Source organism: Gadus chalcogrammus, chromosome 19 (genome assembly GCF_026213295.1).
Source record: "Gadus chalcogrammus isolate NIFS_2021 chromosome 19, NIFS_Gcha_1.0, whole genome shotgun sequence".
NCBI classification, from domain to species: domain Eukaryota; kingdom Metazoa; phylum Chordata; class Actinopteri; order Gadiformes; family Gadidae; genus Gadus; species Gadus chalcogrammus.
The window spans coordinates 14,881,170-14,901,058 of record NC_079430.1 but is presented as its reverse complement, the minus strand read 5'-3'; the positions used below and the strand labels follow the sequence as shown (position 1 = coordinate 14,901,058).

The 19,889-nt window shown below is 45.7% G+C and overlaps 2 protein-coding genes across 2 annotated transcripts; one reads left to right on the top strand and one right to left on the bottom strand.

Moving 5' to 3' along the window:
* Nucleotides 1-1,219: 1,219 nt before the first annotated feature.
* On the bottom strand, nt 1,220-2,889 carry LOC130372685 (CD209 antigen-like protein C). The gene has a single exon (XM_056578817.1). The coding sequence runs from the start codon at nt 2,777-2,779 to the stop codon at nt 1,943-1,945; it is 837 nt and encodes a 278-aa protein (XP_056434792.1). The 5' UTR covers nt 2,780-2,889; the 3' UTR covers nt 1,220-1,942.
* Nucleotides 2,890-8,150: 5,261 nt separating this feature from the next.
* On the top strand, nt 8,151-19,110 carry LOC130372864 (serine/arginine repetitive matrix protein 2-like). Its single transcript, XM_056579025.1, has 6 exons — nt 8,151-8,814; nt 9,577-9,670; nt 10,160-10,251; nt 15,397-16,200; nt 17,608-17,680; nt 18,212-19,110. The coding sequence occupies exons 1-6, from the start codon at nt 8,191-8,193 to the stop codon at nt 18,406-18,408; spliced, it is 1,884 nt and encodes a 627-aa protein (XP_056435000.1). The 5' UTR covers nt 8,151-8,190; the 3' UTR covers nt 18,409-19,110.
* Nucleotides 19,111-19,889: the final 779 nt, after the last annotated feature.

Genomic DNA, 19,889 nt, shown 5'->3' with positions numbered 1-19,889 from the left:
CGTAGATGTCCACTATACCCTGCTCTCTCGCTCCTTGTGTGTTCCTGGCCATGTTGGGCGTGGTGTAAATCACCTCAGCCATATTCTGGTCCAAACTGTTTTCGGAGTTTCTTATCATCCTTCCCCTATGAGCGCTCGGTCTTTCTGTGCGTTTTGAATGCCAGCATGTCAAAGTCTTAACACCTACTTTAATCAAACAGGAAGTATTTTAACCAGATGTTACTTGCTATATGTGCTGGCAGAGTCACTGTGTATGGTCTGACACATCCTGTTTCCTTAATAAGTGGTACATGCAACACACACACCAAATATACACACCTTATAAAATACACACCTTATATTTGTTGGTCTTTTTTTTTTACCTCTTAACCCTCGTCAACGGCGTCATTAAAAATGAGATTGCTTTTTAGTATGTGGCCACCCCCAAGGAATGCCCCTGATGAAACAACAACACACACACGTACACAACACACACACACACACACACACACACACACACACACACACACACACACACACACACACACACACACACACACACACACACACACACACACACACACACACACACACACACACACCGAACACACAACCACACACACACACACACACACACACACACACACACACACACACACACACACACACACACACACACACACACAGACAAACAAGCACGCACGTCGCACACCCACACACAAATCATACATACACTCTCACACACACACACACCCACACAAACACACACACCCAAACACAAACAAATTCATACATACTCAAACAAACAACACACGCACACAACACACTCTCTCACATGCAACACAAACACACTCTCACAATACACACACGCACACACACACACACACACACACACACACACATGCGCACGCACGCATACACACTGACACAAACACAAAAACTCACACACACAGAAGCACACACACACACACACACACACACACACACACACACACACACACACACACACACACACACACACACACACACACACACACACACACACACACACACACACACACACACATGCCAAACAAACAGGTCTGTCTGAAAGGAGAGGAGGGATGTTGAGGTACTGCTAATGAGGAGCATTAACGAGGTTGACGCAGAATATAGAAGACTCTTAGTGTGAAAAACTCCCACCATGTGAAAAAATCTTTATATACACATTTATAGGGAGACTCTTAATGTGACAGGCTCTTTATTAGGTATTTATTAGGAGTTTTTTTGTCACTGAATTAAAATGAGGAAGTGCAGTTTACGGGCGGACGTGATTGATACGGAAATGAGGGGAAAAATGGAACTTAATGCCGTGAAAAGCGGACAAAGGCGCTCCACTCCCGCTCCTGTTTTCGAACGGGACAGTGTGAGAACGCATGTGTACCTTCAAAAGTGTTCATCCAGTAACGCAAAACTAAGTGCAGACCTACAAGCCGAATCAGACACCAGGACACAAGTCTACTGTTCCTCTGAACGCCGCAGAACAAACAGATAATTTATACACAAGTGTTTTAGTGATCACACTACATGGTGACAAAGTTGAGATGCATTTCAACAGAATAATTTAGGGGGCAAAGGCAGCAAATGCAGCCCTGAATAGTGTGGTTTGTAGCAACTGAAAACCAGCCAATGACTGTCATTACTCTTTACCACCTAACCTCAGCCTCCAACACCGAGAGCAACTGTGGAAACATTGAAAAAATAATGTAACAAGAGCAGCATCTATGTACAGTTCCTGCAGTGAGCAGGGTAGTCTTCATGTCATCTCCTGTTAAGGAGATAAAATACCTTGCAGCCAATCACAGCTCTACTCGAATTGCAGAACTCAACAAGTATGAAACAAAACAACAATTGTCCGTTTGCATTAAGATATAAAATATTGTCATAGAAATAAATCAGTCAGACAAAGAAATGTTTTCATCCATCATTTCATTAATTTATATTCACAAAGCCCATAGTTGTTGGCTTTACAGCTCTCATCTGTCCATTTATAGTTGGTCTGCTCCTTGACCCTCCTTAAGCAGTTCTTCTTCTTGCCACCATCAGGTTTCCCTCTTCTCCAGGAGGGGTTATCCACTGACAGGACGGTCCCATCAACCCATCTCCACAACCCTTCACTGGCCTCATATGTCGCTCCGAGCCAGACGTTACCTCTGTACATGCTGTTGATGAAGTCCATCTCCTGTTTACTGTCCATAACCACCAGATCTGCTCTTTGGGAAACGCAGGACTCCCTGCTGTTATTCCAGGATCCCCACTGTCTGGTAACCCGGTAACATTTACAACCAAACTTATCCCAACCACCTGGACATTCCTGTTTACGAAGCAGTGAGTCTCTCTGCTCTGTCACATTCTTCAGCCTTTGGAGAAGTTGCTCCACCTCCATGCTTACGGTCTTGTGTTGCTCTGTCACATTCTCCAGCCTTTGGAGAAGTTGCTCCACGTCTCTGTCCATGCTTACAGTCTTCGTCTTGTGTTGCACTGCCAACCCAACCAGTCCAGCCAGCAGGGCAACAGACAGCAGGACCAGAAGCACCACCACAGCCCTGATCGGCCACCGAGGAGGGCTCACAGGGTCCGGCTGCTGACTTCTTAATGTTCCCAGAGTATTGGAGGACTCCTCTGTCCCCACATAGTCCTGGTGTTGATCTCCGAGGCTCTCAATGGTAGAGTAGATGTCCTCTATCCTCTCCTCTCTCTCTCCTTGTGTGTTCCTGGCCTTGGTCATCATGTTGGGCCTGGCGTAAATCACCTCAGCCATATTCTGGTCCAAACTGTTTTCTGAGTTTCTTATCGTCCTTCCCCTATGAGCGCTCGGTCTTTCTGTGCGTTTTGAATGCCAGCATGTCAAAGTCTTAACGCCTAATTTGATCAAACAGGAAGTATTTTAACCAGATGTTACTTGCTATATGTGCTGGCAGAGTCACTGTGTATGATCTGACACATCCTGTTTCCTTAATAAGTGGTACATGCAACACACACACCAAATATACACACCTTATAATATACACACCTTATAATATACACACCTTATAATATACACACCTTATATTATACACACCTTATAATATACACACCTTATAATATACACACCTTATAATATACACACCTTATAATATACACACCTTATAATATACACACCTTATATTATACACACCTTATATTTGTTGGGCTTTTTTTTTACCTCTTAACCCTCGTCAACGGCGTTATTAAAAATGAGATTGCTTTTTAGTATGTGGCCAACCCCGAGGAATGCCCCTGATGAAACAACAACACACACACACACACGTACACAACACACACACGTACACAACACACACACACACACACACACACACACACACACACACACACACACACACACACACACACACACACACACACACACACACACACACACACACACGTACACAACACACACACACACACACACACACACACACACACACACACACACACACACACACACACACACACACACACACACACACACACACACACACACACACACACACACACACACACACAAACACATACATACTCAAACAAACAACACACGCACACAACACTATGAGGGGCCGCCTGGGACAGAATTCATACTTGGTCTTACACACACTATTATACTCTCTCACATACACTATTATACTCTCTCAAATACACTATCATACTCTCTCACATACACTTATATACTCCCTCACATACACTACTATTCTCTCTCACATACACTACTATTCTCTCTCACATACACTACTATACTCTCTCACATACACGACTATACACTCTCATACTTACATGTAAAAGGAGTTTAATAGTTTGAATGAAACGGAAGTGAGTTTGAATGAAACGGACGTGAGTTTGAATGAAACGGAAGTGAGTTTGACTCCTCGGTTCCTGATGGGGTGGGCCGCCTGTCAATCATAGTGGCACTGGCCCACATTGGTCCCTATGTGGCTCTCCGCCCGCCGCCTATATTATCTAGTGGGCTTGCTGCTTTGAAAGTAAAGCTAGCACCACCAACTCAAGACGTACAGTACGTCCACACCAGAAGCGAGTTGTTGTACGACCCAACCCTTTTTCAGTTCAGAGATCGAAACGCCATAGTGGTTTGGATACCAAGTGATGATAAGCGGGAGTATTTATACATCTAGAACGTTCGTATTTAAGCGGGAATCATTTTCATTTGCTCTACATGCCACCAATCTAACCAACTAATCGCGTGTAGCATGCTTTAAACAAAACCCAAAAAGTTTTTGAAATCGTCACATAAACAAACTAATCGACAAGACGAGGGATAAATGACAAGGGATATATCTCTTGCCGTTTATCCCTCTATTCCCCACTATTCACGGAGCCTGAGGTGAATAATTGTTAATTAAATAGTCTAGATAGATAGATAGCCTAGTCAAGTCTTTATTAATACCAAACTACACAAATCGTGGGGAATCCATTCAGGTGGTTCGGCCCACACAGGACAGTAGCCTACAAGACCACACAGAACAAGTCTGACTGGACACACACACAATACATCACATTAAAACTAGACACGCGTTGATAGATAGATAGATAGATAGATAGACAGATAGGCCTAGATAGATAGATATGTTCCGTTATTTGCCTTGCGGAGCCAACCAGTCCCGTGCACGTATGCAAATTAGCCATGTGCGCCAATGTCTATTTGTTTTGAGTGCGACGAATGAGTGCAGATCATGATTTGCTGATGCAGATCAGTGAAACATATTTTAACTAGCCTACTACAGCACGCAGGGGTTTTTGTTCTCGGTTGTAATTAGCCTACATTTTAGGAGTGTTTTTATATTGGGGGGAATCACTGTCCTACTTGTTGTCGAAGCACTTTATCCAACAAGCTAAACCGTCTCGGCAATATGGCCAAAGTGTATGGGAGTTCACTCTTTGATATGGCTGTCTGTACTAAAAGCATACGTCTCCTTTAAATGCGTCTGCATAATTGAATTGTATGTCATGAGCGACTTGAGCGACCAAAGCGAACAGAAATATTCGCAGCGAAACTTTGTGAGCGACCAAAGCGTCTTGTCGCTCCTGGTGTGGACGTACGGTTAAAAAGGAACAATTAAATCAAGCAGCAGAAACAACCGTGGCAAAAAGATGTCAGTGGTATTTCTTCTTATTTACTTTATTTTCCACGGTCACTTTTTGTTTGTGGAGGTAAATGGTAATGAGGAAACCCTTCCGTTTCATTCAAACTCACTTCCGTTTCATTCAAACTCACTTCCGTTTCATTCAAACTCTCTTACACATACTACTATACTCTCTTACATACACTACTATACTCTCTTACATACACTACTATACTCTCTTACATACACTACTATACTCTCTTACACATACTACTATACTCTCTTACACACACTACTACACTCTCTTACATACACTACTATACTCTCTTACATACACTACTATACTCTCTTACATACACTACTATACTCTCTTACACATACTACTATACTCTCTTACATACACTACTATACTCTCTTACATACACTACTATACTCTCTTACACATACTACTATACTCTCTTACATACACTACTATACTCTCACATACACTACTATACTCTCTTACATACACTACTATACTCTCTTACATACACTACTATACTCTCTCACATACACTACTATACTCTCTCACATACACGACTATACACTCTCATACTTACATGTAAAAGGAGTTTAATAGTGTGTGTGTATGAGTATAGTGGTGTATATGCGAGATTATAATAGTGTGTGTAAGACCAAGTATGAATTCTGTCCCAGGCGGCACCTCATACAACACACTCTCTCACACGCAACACAAACACACTCTCACAATACACACACGCACATGCGCACGCACGCATACACACAGACACAAACACAAAAACTCACACACACAGAAGCACACACACACACACACAACACACTCTAACTCACACACACACACACACACACACACACACACACACACACACACACACACACACACACACACACACACACACACACACACACACACACACACACACACACACACACACACACACACACACACACACACACACAAACACACGCACATATACATACATACATGCCAAACAAACAGGTCTGTCTGAAAGGAGAGGAGGGATGTTGAGGTACTGTTAACGACAAGCGTTAACGAGGTTGACGCAGAATATGGAAGACTCTTAATGTGAAAAACTCCCACCATGTGAAATATTCTTTATATACACACATACCTAGGGAGACTCTTAATGTGACATGCTCTTTATTAGGTAGGTGGCCTATACATGTAAGATTCTTAATGAGGTAGACACTACTTACTGAGGATTACCCTTAAGTCTCTTAACAAGGAAGACGAGGATACACTCAAAGGGCATTTGGACCAACTGAAAACAAATTCCCATTTCCCAATCCCGCAGATCCAACCTCACCCATTCAGATCCTGTGCAACAAATTCAGATCCAATCTATAACTAATCCAGATCTGAATAAGAAGAGATTCAGTAGGGGGAGAGGTCAACTTTACTCCCCCCCTGTGGGGCAAGTACCTCACATTAACAGACTCTAGCGACCTGAGACTACGACAGTATACTGTTGCATAACATTCTCCTTCTCTCTTCATTCCTCCCTTTCTCTGTTTCTCACTCTGTCTCTCGCTCTCTCTCTGTGTCTCTCTCATACTATCTCTCTCTCTCTCTCTCTCTCTCTCTCTCTCTCTCTCTCTCTCTCTCTCTCTCTCTGTCTCTGTCCCTCTCTCTCTCTCTCTCTCTCTCTCTCTCTCTCTCTCTCTCTCTCTCTCTCTCTCTCTGTCTCTCTGTCGCTCTCTCTCTCTCTCACTCTGCCCTTCCAGAGTTTTTGTTGCCAAGACATCTACAAGCCTTTGGTCTAGTAAATGGGTTCAATTCTACAGATGCCTCTTAAGCAGTTGTAGATATTTCACAGAATGTTCTTGATTTTCTTAGCAATGCATCTTGGGAAACATGTCTCTTTTGGTGTTTTCATGTTTCATAATGCAAGGTCATGCGGACAAACAGAAATAGGAATCCCTGGCGTTCCTGCCCGCAGATATTTCCAGGAGTGAGCTTAGCAGATCGTAGAAGAAGGGTGAAAGGTCAGAAGACGGCTCTAAAAAAGGCCCTTATATGTTTTATAGTTTTGGGATAAGAGAGAACTCCTTCTATATGTATATATAGACTTTATGTGCGCAGTATGTATATGTTTTTCAATGTCATTCTAACCGGGCACATTCAGATCTATTTGTATTGAGCCATGCTAGCAAAACACAATTAGATTAGCAATTAGCCTAGCTATACCCACTGTGCGCACCGCAACAGCAGACGTTCAGCCAACTTCTGCTAGGGACGATGTGTTCCACAAATCCACGTCTACAAGTGTGCTTCTATTCTACCTGGCAACGAAAGATGGTTCACTGTCCTAATCCTGGTGAAATTAAGTCTGAAAAGGTCTTTACAAGAAGGGCCTTCGTTTTAAGGAATTTGATTTTGGCAGTTGCTGTCATGGGTGATTTCTCCAAGCTTATCCAACCAACAACGACAACAGATTTGTTCCCGCTCCATCTATCTGAAAAACAGGGTTGCTGGCATTCATGTGTCTCTCTGCGATCACAGAATTCAAGTACCATAGCAGTACAGTAATAATCACACACACACACACACACACACACACACACACACACACACACACACACACACACACACACACACACACACACACACACACACACACACACACACACACACACACTCACACACACTCACACACACTCACACACACTTACTGCTAATCAAACAGCAGGAAGTGATATCAAACACACGGATGCAGGTATCAAACCCAAGTCGTACCTATCCGGGCCTTAACCCATTCGGACCTTAATGCAAGACTTCTTCGGTTCCCTTTTTGTAACCCGTCGTCAGTCAATAGTAAAACACTCATTGAACAAAATAAACCCCCTAGCTGTTGCCCCCCCGCGACACAAGCCGGCATGTCGTGGTAGGGTAGGGTTTCACATTCTATATATAAGCCATCCGGAGCAGCTTGTGTCACCGAGCTATTTAAAATCCGGAGGGAGCCGCCTCCGTCGGCCCCCCGTGTCCGGGCATACGCCGACAAGCAGCGCGTCGCGTCGGCGGACGAACAACATGATGGACCTCTTCGAGACCAACGCGTATCTGTTCGGGGACCTGCGCTACCTGGAGGCCGACCACGGCGCCCTGCAGCAGCACCTGGGCCCCCAGGGCGTGTCCCCGCTCTACCCGGGTCACCACGGCGACCCCCTGCCGCCGCCCGGCAGCCAGCACGACCCCCTCCGCCTCCGCCACAACGTCCCGTCCGCCGCGGGGGGCACGGAGGAGGACGAGGAGGACGACGACGACGACGACGACGACGATGAAGACGACGAGGAGGACGGAGGCGCCGAGAGCAGCGGCGGGGACGAGGGCCACGTCAGGGCCCCCCCGGGGCTGCGGCCCCACTGCGAGGGCCAGTGTCTGGTCTGGGCGTGCAAGACGTGCAAGAGGAAGTCGGCGCCGAGCGACCGGCGCAAGGCGGCCACGCTGCGGGAGCGGCGGCGGCTGAAGAAGATCAACGAGGCGTTCGACGCGCTGAAGAAGAAGACGGTGGCCAACCCCAACCAGCGGCTGCCCAAGGTGGAGATCCTGCGCAGCGCCATCAGCTACATCGAGAAGCTACAGGACCTGCTGCAGACGCTGGACCGCGCCGAGGCGGGCGGGGCCGGGGGGCCGCCCGGCGCCAAGGGCCACAACGTAAGGAGCTCAGAGCGTCGGGGGGGGGGTTGGGTTGTTGTGGTGGAGGGTGAGAGTCGGACGCACGGACAGGCTGACTGGCTGACTGGCTGACTGGCAGAAAGACAGATAGATAGATGGACAGATAGAGAGAGAGAGAGAGAGAGAGAGAGAGAGAGAGAGAGAGAGAGAGAGAGAGAGAGAGAGAGAGAGAGAGAGAGAGAGAGAGAGAGAGAGAGACAGATGGACAGACAGACAGACGGACGGACAGACAGACAGACAGAGAGAGAGATCAATTGGTAGACATATAGATTGATAAATAGATAGATGCCAATGTTGTTAACTTTTGTGATTGATTTGAGAACAGCAATGGTCACTCAATATGATGAAAGATAACACAGAAATGGCATACTTCTACTACCGCTAACGTTACTACTGTTGCTACTGCTGTTAGTGATACTGTTGCTACTGCTATTACCATGCTACCTACTTTACCACCACCACTACTATTTATAATACTACTGCTGCTACTACTCCACTACTGCTACTATTTATATTGCTACTACCACTGCTACTACTTTACTACTACTACTAATATATATAATACTACTGCTACTGCCATTTCAACTGTAACTAATACTACTTCATCAACAACTAAGACTACCTCTATGTTTACGACAACAACTTATACTACTACTGCTACGACCTCTAATACTACTACAACTACTAGTACCACGTAGTTTGCGTTATATGAAGACGATGTTAAACTTGTTATTTGCACAGGTGATGAGTGGCAGGTACCATTGGAAGAAGTCTTCCCAGAAGTTGCAGACCTCTGCAGACCATTCCAACGCTCCCATGACCAATCACAAAGCAGGTAGGCAGGGATCAATGCAAATAATTCACACGTCGTGTTATTGTATGTGTTTAGACTGGATCTGGATCTGAATGTGCTTACACTAAGCTGAATGTGTTCATACTGAAACAGACTGAATGTGTTTACACTGAATCAGACTCTGGATCTGTTTATACTGAATCAGTCTCTGATGTGTTTATGCTGATTCAGACTCTGTGTGTGTTTGTGCTGAATCTGATTCTGAATGTGTTCATACTGTTTTTTATACGCAATCAAACTCTGAATGTGTTTATACTGGATGTGATTCTGAATGTATTTAAATTGGATGTGAATCTGAATGCGTTTATTCTGGATTTGAATGTGTTCAGATTGTATCCGAATCTGAATGAGTTTATACTGGATTGAAATGTGTATATACCGGATCTAAAACTGAATATGTTTATGCTTGATCTGATATTCCATGATATTGGATATGAAGACAGTGTTTTGTTTATCGATGTTGTTTCCCAGGTAACGAGATGTCAAGCGCCCCCAGCCTTCTTCATCTTTCGTCCATTGTAAACAGCATCTCACAGGAAGAGAAGATACAGCTGAACCCAGAGGCCTCAGAACACTGAAACTATTGGTTAACGCGCCGGTATATTCAACCAATCGTGTCGCTTCATTTTGATCCATTTCCTGGATTGGATGATTATTGTTGTTGTTTAGTATTTCCATTTCACTTATTCATTCTAGCTTTTGTTTGTTGTTTCTATTCATTTGAGCCGCATAAGATAAACATTACTTTACCAAACAGCTCTTTCATAGGCACAAATTTGATATGTATATATTTTTTAACAATTGATTTTTAAATGTCTTTTTTATATAAAAAACATCCCTTGAAATGAAGGAAATCTTGTACTTCAATATTTATACATAAAAGACAGATAAATAAAAACATTTTTCAAGACAAAGTAGAATATCTTTATTATGCTAGGTAGCATCAATACATTGTGTGTAGCCGAGAACATTCTTGCTGAAATAAGTCTCCCCATGAACAATCAACGCATTGAAATAAAACCACTCCGAACCAGCCTCTAAAACATGCCTCTGCATGCCCTCTTGCCAGTATCCCAACCGACACGCATCTAGCCTAGCCTAGCCTAGCCTAGCCCCAACTGTAACTTGAGTCAGTTCTAAACGTGGAGCGCCTCTTCCATCACGCGTTGGCATATGGAAACTTGGTGAGCGCGGGTGTGAGGTTCAAAGCCCACCGGGGGTAATGAAGCCTGCCCATCCATTAGCCTCCTAATCCCACTCAGCAGGCCGGCTAGCATCTTCACGCGCGCTCCGCGAGCTTGTTTACATGCAATCTAATTCCAGTTAAAAATGGCGGCGCGGACCATTCACGGCCGTGTGTGTGAATTCATCAAGCCTTGTTTGTCACGCGTCCATCTGAGACGCGGGGACCGAGGGGAGCGCTTGTTTACGGTGTCGTGGCGGCCCGCGGCGCCACTGCCACCGACGGCGTGACTCTGCGTCAGGATCAAGAGTGACCCGTTGTTCCCTTAGATCTCTGCGGACGACAGCCAGGGTCAGGCTGACCTCTGGGGGCACGCCTCATCGCTCCACACGCTCACACACATATGGACTACTGCACACATGGACTAATACACACATGGACTAATACACACATGGACACACAGACTAACACACACATGGACACACAGGCTAATACACACATGTACACACAGGCTAATACACATACCGACACACAAATGGACATACAGACTCACACACACAAAGACACCCAGACTCACACACACATAGACACACAGACTTATGCACACAAAGACACACAGGCGAACACACACATAGACACACATGACATACAGACTCACACGCACACATAGACATAGACACACACATACTTAAAGACTTACATACACACAGCCAAACTGACCAACATACACACATACTAACATACCCACATAGACACACAGACTAATGTATACAAACTAACACACACACATCCTAACATACACACATATAGACAAATACAAAAAATACACACATAGACACACATTCTAACATACACAAAAATACACTGACACAAGCCATAACCATTGCCATAGCCATAACACTAGCATACACACTGAAACACATACACACAAAAAACAATATGCACACAAGGTAACATGCATTCATGCTAACATTCACACATATATAGAAATAACATTAAACACACACTATCCTATGCAAACAGGTGCACACACCCACAAACACACACATTTGCACAACATGCAAATACTTATGCACACAAACAGACAATAAATAAATGTTCCTGCCCACATATATGCATCCACACAAATAAACACCCACACATTTCCCGATGAGAGGGAGGTTTCAGGCCGGCAGAACACTGTGTTTCTTTCTCTGAAAGTAGAGACATTAATAAAATATGCTCCAACAAATCAGAGGGTAAAAAAAAAATACCAACAGAAAGAAATTGGCGCTATTAGGTCTTGGAGGCTTGAAAAGCATAATCCAGGCCTATAATACCCCTCTCCAGACCTTCCCTTCAAAGTCTCTGCATATTTTATACCCAGAATCCACCGCCAGACAGAAACCCGAGAGCTCCCCCAGTAATGTAGTTTTAATGGGAGCTGGGCAGCCCGCTGTCTCTATCAGACTGCAGGCCTCCTTACCCCACCCTCGCCTCCTCCCTCTCTGCTGGGGGAAATCACAACACTGATATCTTTATTTGTAAAGTAGCATTCGAACACATCCCCAAAAACAACAGCGTTTTACCTAGTAGCTCACAGTGATGCAAAGACTTGCAGGTGAAATATCCAAAACCTTCGGATTAGTGGCCTCAAAAACGTGGAATAGATTTTCCATTTTAATCAGTTTAATTGTGTGGCTGAAACAATGTGATCAGAAATAGATTTGTGTCGTAGTGCCATTCGAAAACCAGCCCAAAAACCATTGTGTTTTATCAAGTAGCTTACAGCGATGCAAACAAATCACACAGAATGATTAGTGGCTTCACTCACAGAGTCAATGTTTAATTGTGTGTCTGAAACAATGTGATCAAAAATAGATGTGTGTGTTAAAATAATTTAGTCAGAAACAGAGCAAGAATCCAGCTTGTGTTTAGATATGAAGCATGCATTGTCTAAGAGTATATTTATGCGATTAAAGACATTCATATATGATTATTAAAGGAATAGCAATTAAAAAGTACTGCTACTTCCACTATGCTCCCACTACTACTGACACTGTACTGTTATTTCTAGGCCTATACTGCTGCAACAAGGATGATAATGTTAATCCTTCTTTATAAAAGGATTTAAACCAACACTTTCTCCACTGCCTGCTTCGAGGGGATATGGATGGAAAGTCCAGACTTGTCCCAACTTTACGAGGGATCTCCATATCGCCGATGGCAGCGTTTACATCCGTTGGCCGAGAGAAAGTTATGTTTTAAAAGCAGGGATTCAGCGGGAGGGGGTGGGTTTATAGGAAGCTCTAAGCCCCTGGAGGGTGGACGCCTTTTCTCTCTCCAGAACGCTGGAGTTCACCTCCGACGTCTGCCAGACAAGTGCTGTTGCCAATCACTGTTGTTAGTCATGGCCGCGGAGGATGACCCAAGACACTGGTTTCTTAGGAGAAAAGGACTTGTGTTTCGCCTGGATGGTAACTAATAGGCCTGGTGGAACGAGAACTAATAATTCATTTAGACAACGACTAGGCCTAATTAAGAGACAGCATTATACAAATAAGTTTTTTAATTGATTTTTTACTTTGTAAAAATCGGAATATCTTTTCTTACTGTAATCTGCTATACAGATTATGTAATAGGCCTACATTTTTACTTTTTGTTATTTATTTTATAATCTTTTTTGTGTCTTATTATTTTCTATTTTTTAGTTTTTTGGATAATCCTGAGTTAAACGTGTAATCGACGCGAGGCAGACGGATTTCAGTTTTAAATCAAACCGTGGCGTCAGAGGCCGGAATGGAGATGCACCACGTCACTCACACCGAATCAGAGCATGCACACTTTAGAAGAATTAAGGCTTTCAGACGTGAGGAAGAGGGACATAAAAACACCACCTCCTGCCCCTACACTTAACTCTGGCTCTGACCCTTGACAACAACTCCACCACTGATCCGTAAAAAAACAAAAACATGGAGAGAGAGAAAAAAAGAAAAGAAAGCGCTCCTGGTCAGACTGCTAGAGAACCACGGAAGTGTCTTCATTTGGGATGTAAGCCTACTACGCGATCTGACCATGTGCTCGGGTCATTTAAATCAAAGGCTCCTCGCGAGGATTTCTCGTGGTTCCCAAACCGTGATCCCCTTTGATCTCAACGACAGCTACAAGCATACCCTCGAACGAGCACCAGCGAACACCCGGCACAATGTCTTCCTCAGCTGTGCGCAATACAAGCTTCGCAGGGCCATCCAAACCCTCCCCACTGGCCTTCCAGTGGCTGAGAGCTGTGCTTCTGGTGCGTCTTGTGTTTTCTTAGGTGCGCGTCGTTCCCAGAGATTGCCCACCACGCCAAACGTTTTGACACATTGTGAGAAATATCCGTATTGTATCCTTGTAAGCTGTCAACAACGCCGCTAAAGTAATTATCCCTGCTACGACTGCGTCATCTGCTCTAGGGTTTTCCCATCGTCTCACATCGTTGGTTCCCCCAATCAAATTAACACGCATTCTCTGTAATATTCGTCATATATAATATCGTTGGATTCATAACGTTTCCAGTAAATGTGTTCACTTTCAGTTATTTAGGGAGCATTTACAAAGTAAAAATCACTTTCAAAACGTATTTGTATAATGACTTCTCTTAATTAGTTATCTAAATGAATTATGAGATAATGATTAGTTCTGTTCCACTAGGCCTATGACACTCCATTTACATATTTCTTTCCTCCACAATAAGGGCCAAACCTTCTAGGGTCCATGTGTCCATCTGTTGTGGGCCTCCTGGAAAATAAAAGCACTACAAGGCACTTCATTTAACGGTCAAAATTTGGTCCACGAAGTGGCGTAGTGCTGCTAATTATTTTAATTACTCCCTTAATGAGCTTGCGCAAACACAGACACCCCCCTGTCCGTGACACCTCGGGTGATGGCTGAGGGGTGTTCAGAGAAGGCTTACCGCCGGCCGCTCTGAAATGTTACACCTCCCGCTCTGCAGCTGGGCTGCATCTGCAAACGCTGGGGTCTCCGGCGGAACCGAAAATAAAACGAAAGAGTCGAACGGAAAAAACACACAAAGTCGTTTTACGGTCGACGTTCAAAAGGGCACACGAGAGAACGCGGCCGTGTGTTGAGGTTAAAAAATCGGTGTAAGCCGGTTTTCCCCCCCTCGCTGAAATTCTGGAACTTTTAGTCATCAGGGGTCGCGCTGGAGAGAGGGCCCTAAAAAAAAACAAAAGAACGTGTGGTGGTGAGTGGGAAAAACATCACTAAGGGGCAGATGTGGGAAATCTCTGCAGGGTTCTGGGGGTTGGTGGTGGGGGGGGCGGGGGTGGTGGGTGTGGGGGGCGAGGGGTTAGCGATAGGGGTGAGGGCGGGTGGGAGGGAGGGAGGGAGGGAGGGAGGGGGAGTCGAGCTAACCTCTCGCCTGCCTCCCGGCTGGGCCAATGGGCCATGGTAATTAGATCTGACCAATGTGGGCCCCGGGCTCTGGCCCCCAGGGCATATAAAGGGAAGGCCCCGGTGGCAACGGCCCCTTCATATCACTCAGAGGCCTCCTCTCCCCCCCGGGCATCTCGAGAGACCGCTGCCCTCCGCCTACACTGCTGTCTCCTACCCTGCTGCCCGCCTTCACCCCTCACCGTCCACCAGAAGAAGAAGAAGAAGAAGAAGTAGAAGAAGCAGGAGTAGTAGAAGAAGAAGAAGAAGAAGAAGAAGAAGAAGAAGAAGAAGAAGAAGTAGAAGAAGCAGGAGTAGTAGAAGAAGAAGAAGAAGAAGAAGTAGAAGAAGCAGGAGTAGAAGAAGAACCAGAAGAAGAAGAAGAAGTAGAAGAAGAAGAAGAAGAAGAAGCAGGAGTAGAAGCAGAAGTAGTAGAAGAAGAAGAAGAAGAACCATCGGAGGCCCCATGGATCTCTTCTCTCCCTCCCAGGGGTACTACGACGAGGCCTCCTCTCCGGACAGCCTGGACTTCGGCGGCGGGGGCCTGGAGCTGGCCGGCTCCGAGGAGGACGAGCACTTCAGGGTCCCGGGCGCGGACCACCAGCCGGGCCACTGCCTGCAGTGGGCCTGCAAGGCCTGCAAGCGCAAGCCCACCACCATGGACCGCCGGCGGGCCGCCACCATGCGGGAGCGGCGGCGGCTGAAGAAGGTGAACCACGCCTTCGAGGCCCTGCGCCGCTGCACCTCGGCCAACCCCAGCCAGCGGCTGCCCAAGGTGGAGATCCTGCGCAACGCCATCCAGTACATCGAGAGCCTGCAGGACCTGCTGCACGAGCAGGTGGAGCAGTACTACGCCCTGCCCGGCCAGAGCGGCTCAGAGCCCGGCAGCCCTCTGTCCAGCTGCTCCGACAGCATGGTGAGAACCTTTACCTTCTCCCCCTCGCGGCAATCCCTCCACACCCACCTCCTCCTCCTCCTCCGCCGCCCTCGACCCCCTCCACCCCTCCGCCCGACCCCCAAGCCTCTCTTCATGGCTCTATCGGTTCCCGATGCAGCTCTGAGCAGTAAACAGGGGCTGGGACTTCAAAGCCCCGGGGTTCACGTTCGCTCCGTGCCCCCTTGCTTCGTACGCTGCGTGTTCCTCGAGGCGCAGGGAGGAAAGGCAGGGGAGGAGGCCCTTTGCTGGGCGTTGTACGACGCCGTTCAGCCTCCATTTACGGAGCAGAATCGGCCTGGGGTTGTTCTCGGGGCCGAGTCCTTGTTTGAATTATTAACGTAATGGAGTTTGGGCATTTATTGTGTGTTTTGTTTTCATCAGTGCCTGATGAAAAATGTAGAAGTTTCCCGGGTTGAACGCTGAATCCCCCGTAGTCTTAGCTTCACCCTGGTCAGTGAACTGTTTGGTGCATATTATGCGAAATAGAACGTCTCTCTGCCTGTTGTTGTTGTTGTTTGTGTGTAGAGAGCAGATGTGCGTGCGTGCGAGCGTCAATATCCTTCACAATAAAGGGCGACCTTCTGCCAAGTGTCGGACCGAAACTAAAAGTGAAACAATAGCCTCATAGTGATGGCGGCATGGCATGGAAATCATTGCTTCCTCAATCGCCAGACATTTAATAGTCGCTCATAAAATATCCCGCTCGAATCCACCTTACATCAGGCCTGACCAGAACAGAACCAGGGGTCACCTGCCCCCTCTGCATTCCACCCGTCTGCCTCCATGACCGCATGTCCTGCACCCCTGCCAGGATTTTCTGGTAGATTTACTGGGAGAAAGTGTCATCTTGCACCCAGCGCTGGTGTTGCTTCCACTGGGCTCCAATCGATTGGCCACGCCAACCGCGAGAGCCGTGGCCCCGAGAACGCTTGGGTTCCACGCTGCCATGGACTGTGTGTGTGTGTGTGTGTGTGTGTGTGTGTGTGTGTGCGGGTGTGTGTGTGTGTGTGTGTGGGTGTGGGGAGGGGAGGGGGGGGGGTTTAGAAGTTGCTGTGAAATAACCCCCCACCCCACAAACCCCACCACCACCACTACCCCATTCTCTCTGTAAACTAAAAAAAAAAACACGTGTAGGATTTATTAGCTATTATAAGATTTCTCTTTTTTATTTTGCTCCTCTTCTTCGTTCCTGCTCTGTGTTTATCCATTCCTCGCTCTTCCGCTCGCTGGCTTGTATTCGGCGGTCATGTGGGGCTGTTTTCGGCGGATTGAAACCTCTTTTCGGGGGGGCTTTAGGATGTGAGGCGAGCGGTCGATGAGTGACATGGAACACGTTGTGTTTTGATCCTAACCCCGGTTTGTTTTGATCTCTGTTTCCTCCTCCAGGCCGACTGCAACAGCCCCGTATGGCCGCAAGTGACCGCCCTCTACAGCGGCGGCTACTGTTACGTTAAGAATGGTGAGCCCCCTTTACTTCGAAATAATTAATCTTCATTAGATATACATCTAGAGGTGGTCCAGCAATGGCATGCTGGACCGCCGTGTTCCTACAAGAACTACTGCAAACATGTTTTTGTTTTTTTGTGTACGCTACTGATTTAAAGTTTAATATTAAAAGTTTAACTTTACTTTTTTTTATTTTTTTTATTTTCATATTCTGCAATTTAAAATATTTTCAGTTGATGGTCAGCGACTGATCCAAGCCCAGTCTCTGATTTTCTCTCTGTATCTCTGTCTCTGTCTCTCTGTCTCTGTCTCTGTCTCTGTCTCTGTCTCTGTCTCTGTCTCTGTCTCTGTCTCTCTCTCTCTCTCTCTCTCTCTCTCTCTCTCTCTCTCTCTCTCTCTCTCTCTCTCTCTCTCTCTCTCTCTCATATATTCTATATCCTAACATATATTCACATTGCCAAACCCAAGTAAAACACGTCGCAACCTGTCAATAAACAGCAGCATCAACCCTGACCCTGTCTCTCCCCGTCCCTTCCACCCCCAGACGGCCAGGTCAGCAAGGCGGCCGGGGCCTCCAGCCTGCAGTGTCTCTCCAGCATCGTGGACCGCCTCACCTCCGTGGAGGTCCCCCACGCCGGGCCCCCGGGGGTCCCCAGCGACGGCTACTCCTGCTCCCCTGACTCCCAGCCCCAGTCCCCCGAGAGCCCCGCGGGCCCCAGGCCCATCTACCACGTCCTGTGATCAGGGGGGGGGAGACGGACCCCCAAAGCTGGGGGCCGCCAGGTGGGAAGGACAACAGGAACATTTGCAGAGTGCATTACCAACCCCCCAAATCCCCCCCAGCTCCCCCCATCCCCCAACAGTTCAAAAGCACTAGCATGTACGCTCAACCGACGCCAACATTTCTCGAAGCTGACCCTAAACTGATGCCAAACTGACGCTGAATTTATGTTAAAGTTCTGATGAAGAGACTGAACTGAACTGACGCTAAACTGACGCTGAATTTACGTCAAAGTTAAGCTGAAGTGAGTTCACTGATGCTAACTTGGTGCTAAATTTATGCTAATGTTAAGCTAAAGTGACTAAAGTGATGCAAAATTGACTCTAAACTGCCGTTAATGTTAGCTAGAGTGACTAAACTGATGCTTACGTGGCGCTGAATTTACGTTAAAGTTAAGCTAAATTGACCAAACTGATGCTAAATTGACGCTAAAGTTCAGTGATTAGCAACAGAGAACATTGATGCCCAGTGGTCAGCTTTTTTTATTGTAAATATGTGAGATTGTAAATATATACGTGTAAATACCCGTCTATTCTATCTATGCTATTCTATACCGTAATGGACCATATTTAATAATGATAATAATAATAATAAAAATTCACTTGACACATCGTGCATTTTATTCAAACTCAATGTTGTATTTAAAGTGTTGCTTTTTCTATCCTTGCTTTTATTCATCATTAAAGCTTAATTTGTTTTATATAAGTGTTTTGTTGAGTGATTGGTATTTTCAATTTCCTTAATTCTAGCGAGAATCTAATATTAGTTTGATGACTGTAACACGTGACACGTTACAGGTCTGCAAAGGTTAATACTGAACACGTATCTATGTGTGGTTTAAATGGGAAAACGTGAAAAAGTCATGACAAGTGTATTATAGTTAAAATACATCATCATAAACAAGAAAACCAGGAATAAATATTTGAGTTTGAACAGCTTGGAAAATTTGTTTTTTTCCAAACTTGACACCAAGAAAAAAAAGTTCAACAATTATTGTTGTTTTCAAAACCCTAGGGCATGTAGAATATGCAATTCGTGTTAATTTGTGGTTGATTGTGTATTTGGGTACACTCGTTTGTTTGTGTGTATGTGTGTGTGTATGCGTGTGTTGGTGTATGTGTTAGTTTGTCTATGCATATGTGTGTGTTTGTGTGTGTATGTGTGCCCGCATGCTTGCGTGGGTGTGTGCGTGTGTGTGTATCTATGTATTTGGCTGTTTATTAAGCTTACAACTTCAAAATTAAACTTTTTAGAAGATATTCTTTCCAAAAGGGAAAAGACATAAATTCTCATTACATTTGGGAGAGCAGGCTGATTATCATGCTCATTAACTCCTAAGGAAAAGTTCTGATCGGTTGTAATTGCTTCCCTTTATTGCTGCAGGCTGAAGCTGTAGATCTTTGTGCAGCCAGCCACCGTGGAGGGGACCGCGATGTAAGGG

What these genes read in the sequence shown, in the direction of transcription:
- LOC130372685 (XM_056578817.1), bottom strand. Translation starts at nt 2,779, where the DNA reads ATGGCTGAGGTGATTTACGCCAGGCCCAACATGATGACCAAGGCCAGG.
- LOC130372864 (XM_056579025.1), top strand. Translation starts at nt 8,191, where the DNA reads ATGATGGACCTCTTCGAGACCAACGCGTATCTGTTCGGGGACCTGCGC. An exon ending in CCGGCGCCAAGGGCCACAAC is followed by an intron (nt 8,815 to 9,576) that starts GTAAGGAGCTCA and finishes TTATTTGCACAG; the next exon opens with GTGATGAGTGGCAGGTACCA. An exon ending in CTACTGTTACGTTAAGAATG is followed by an intron (nt 17,681 to 18,211) that starts GTGAGCCCCCTT and finishes TTCCACCCCCAG; the next exon opens with ACGGCCAGGTCAGCAAGGCG.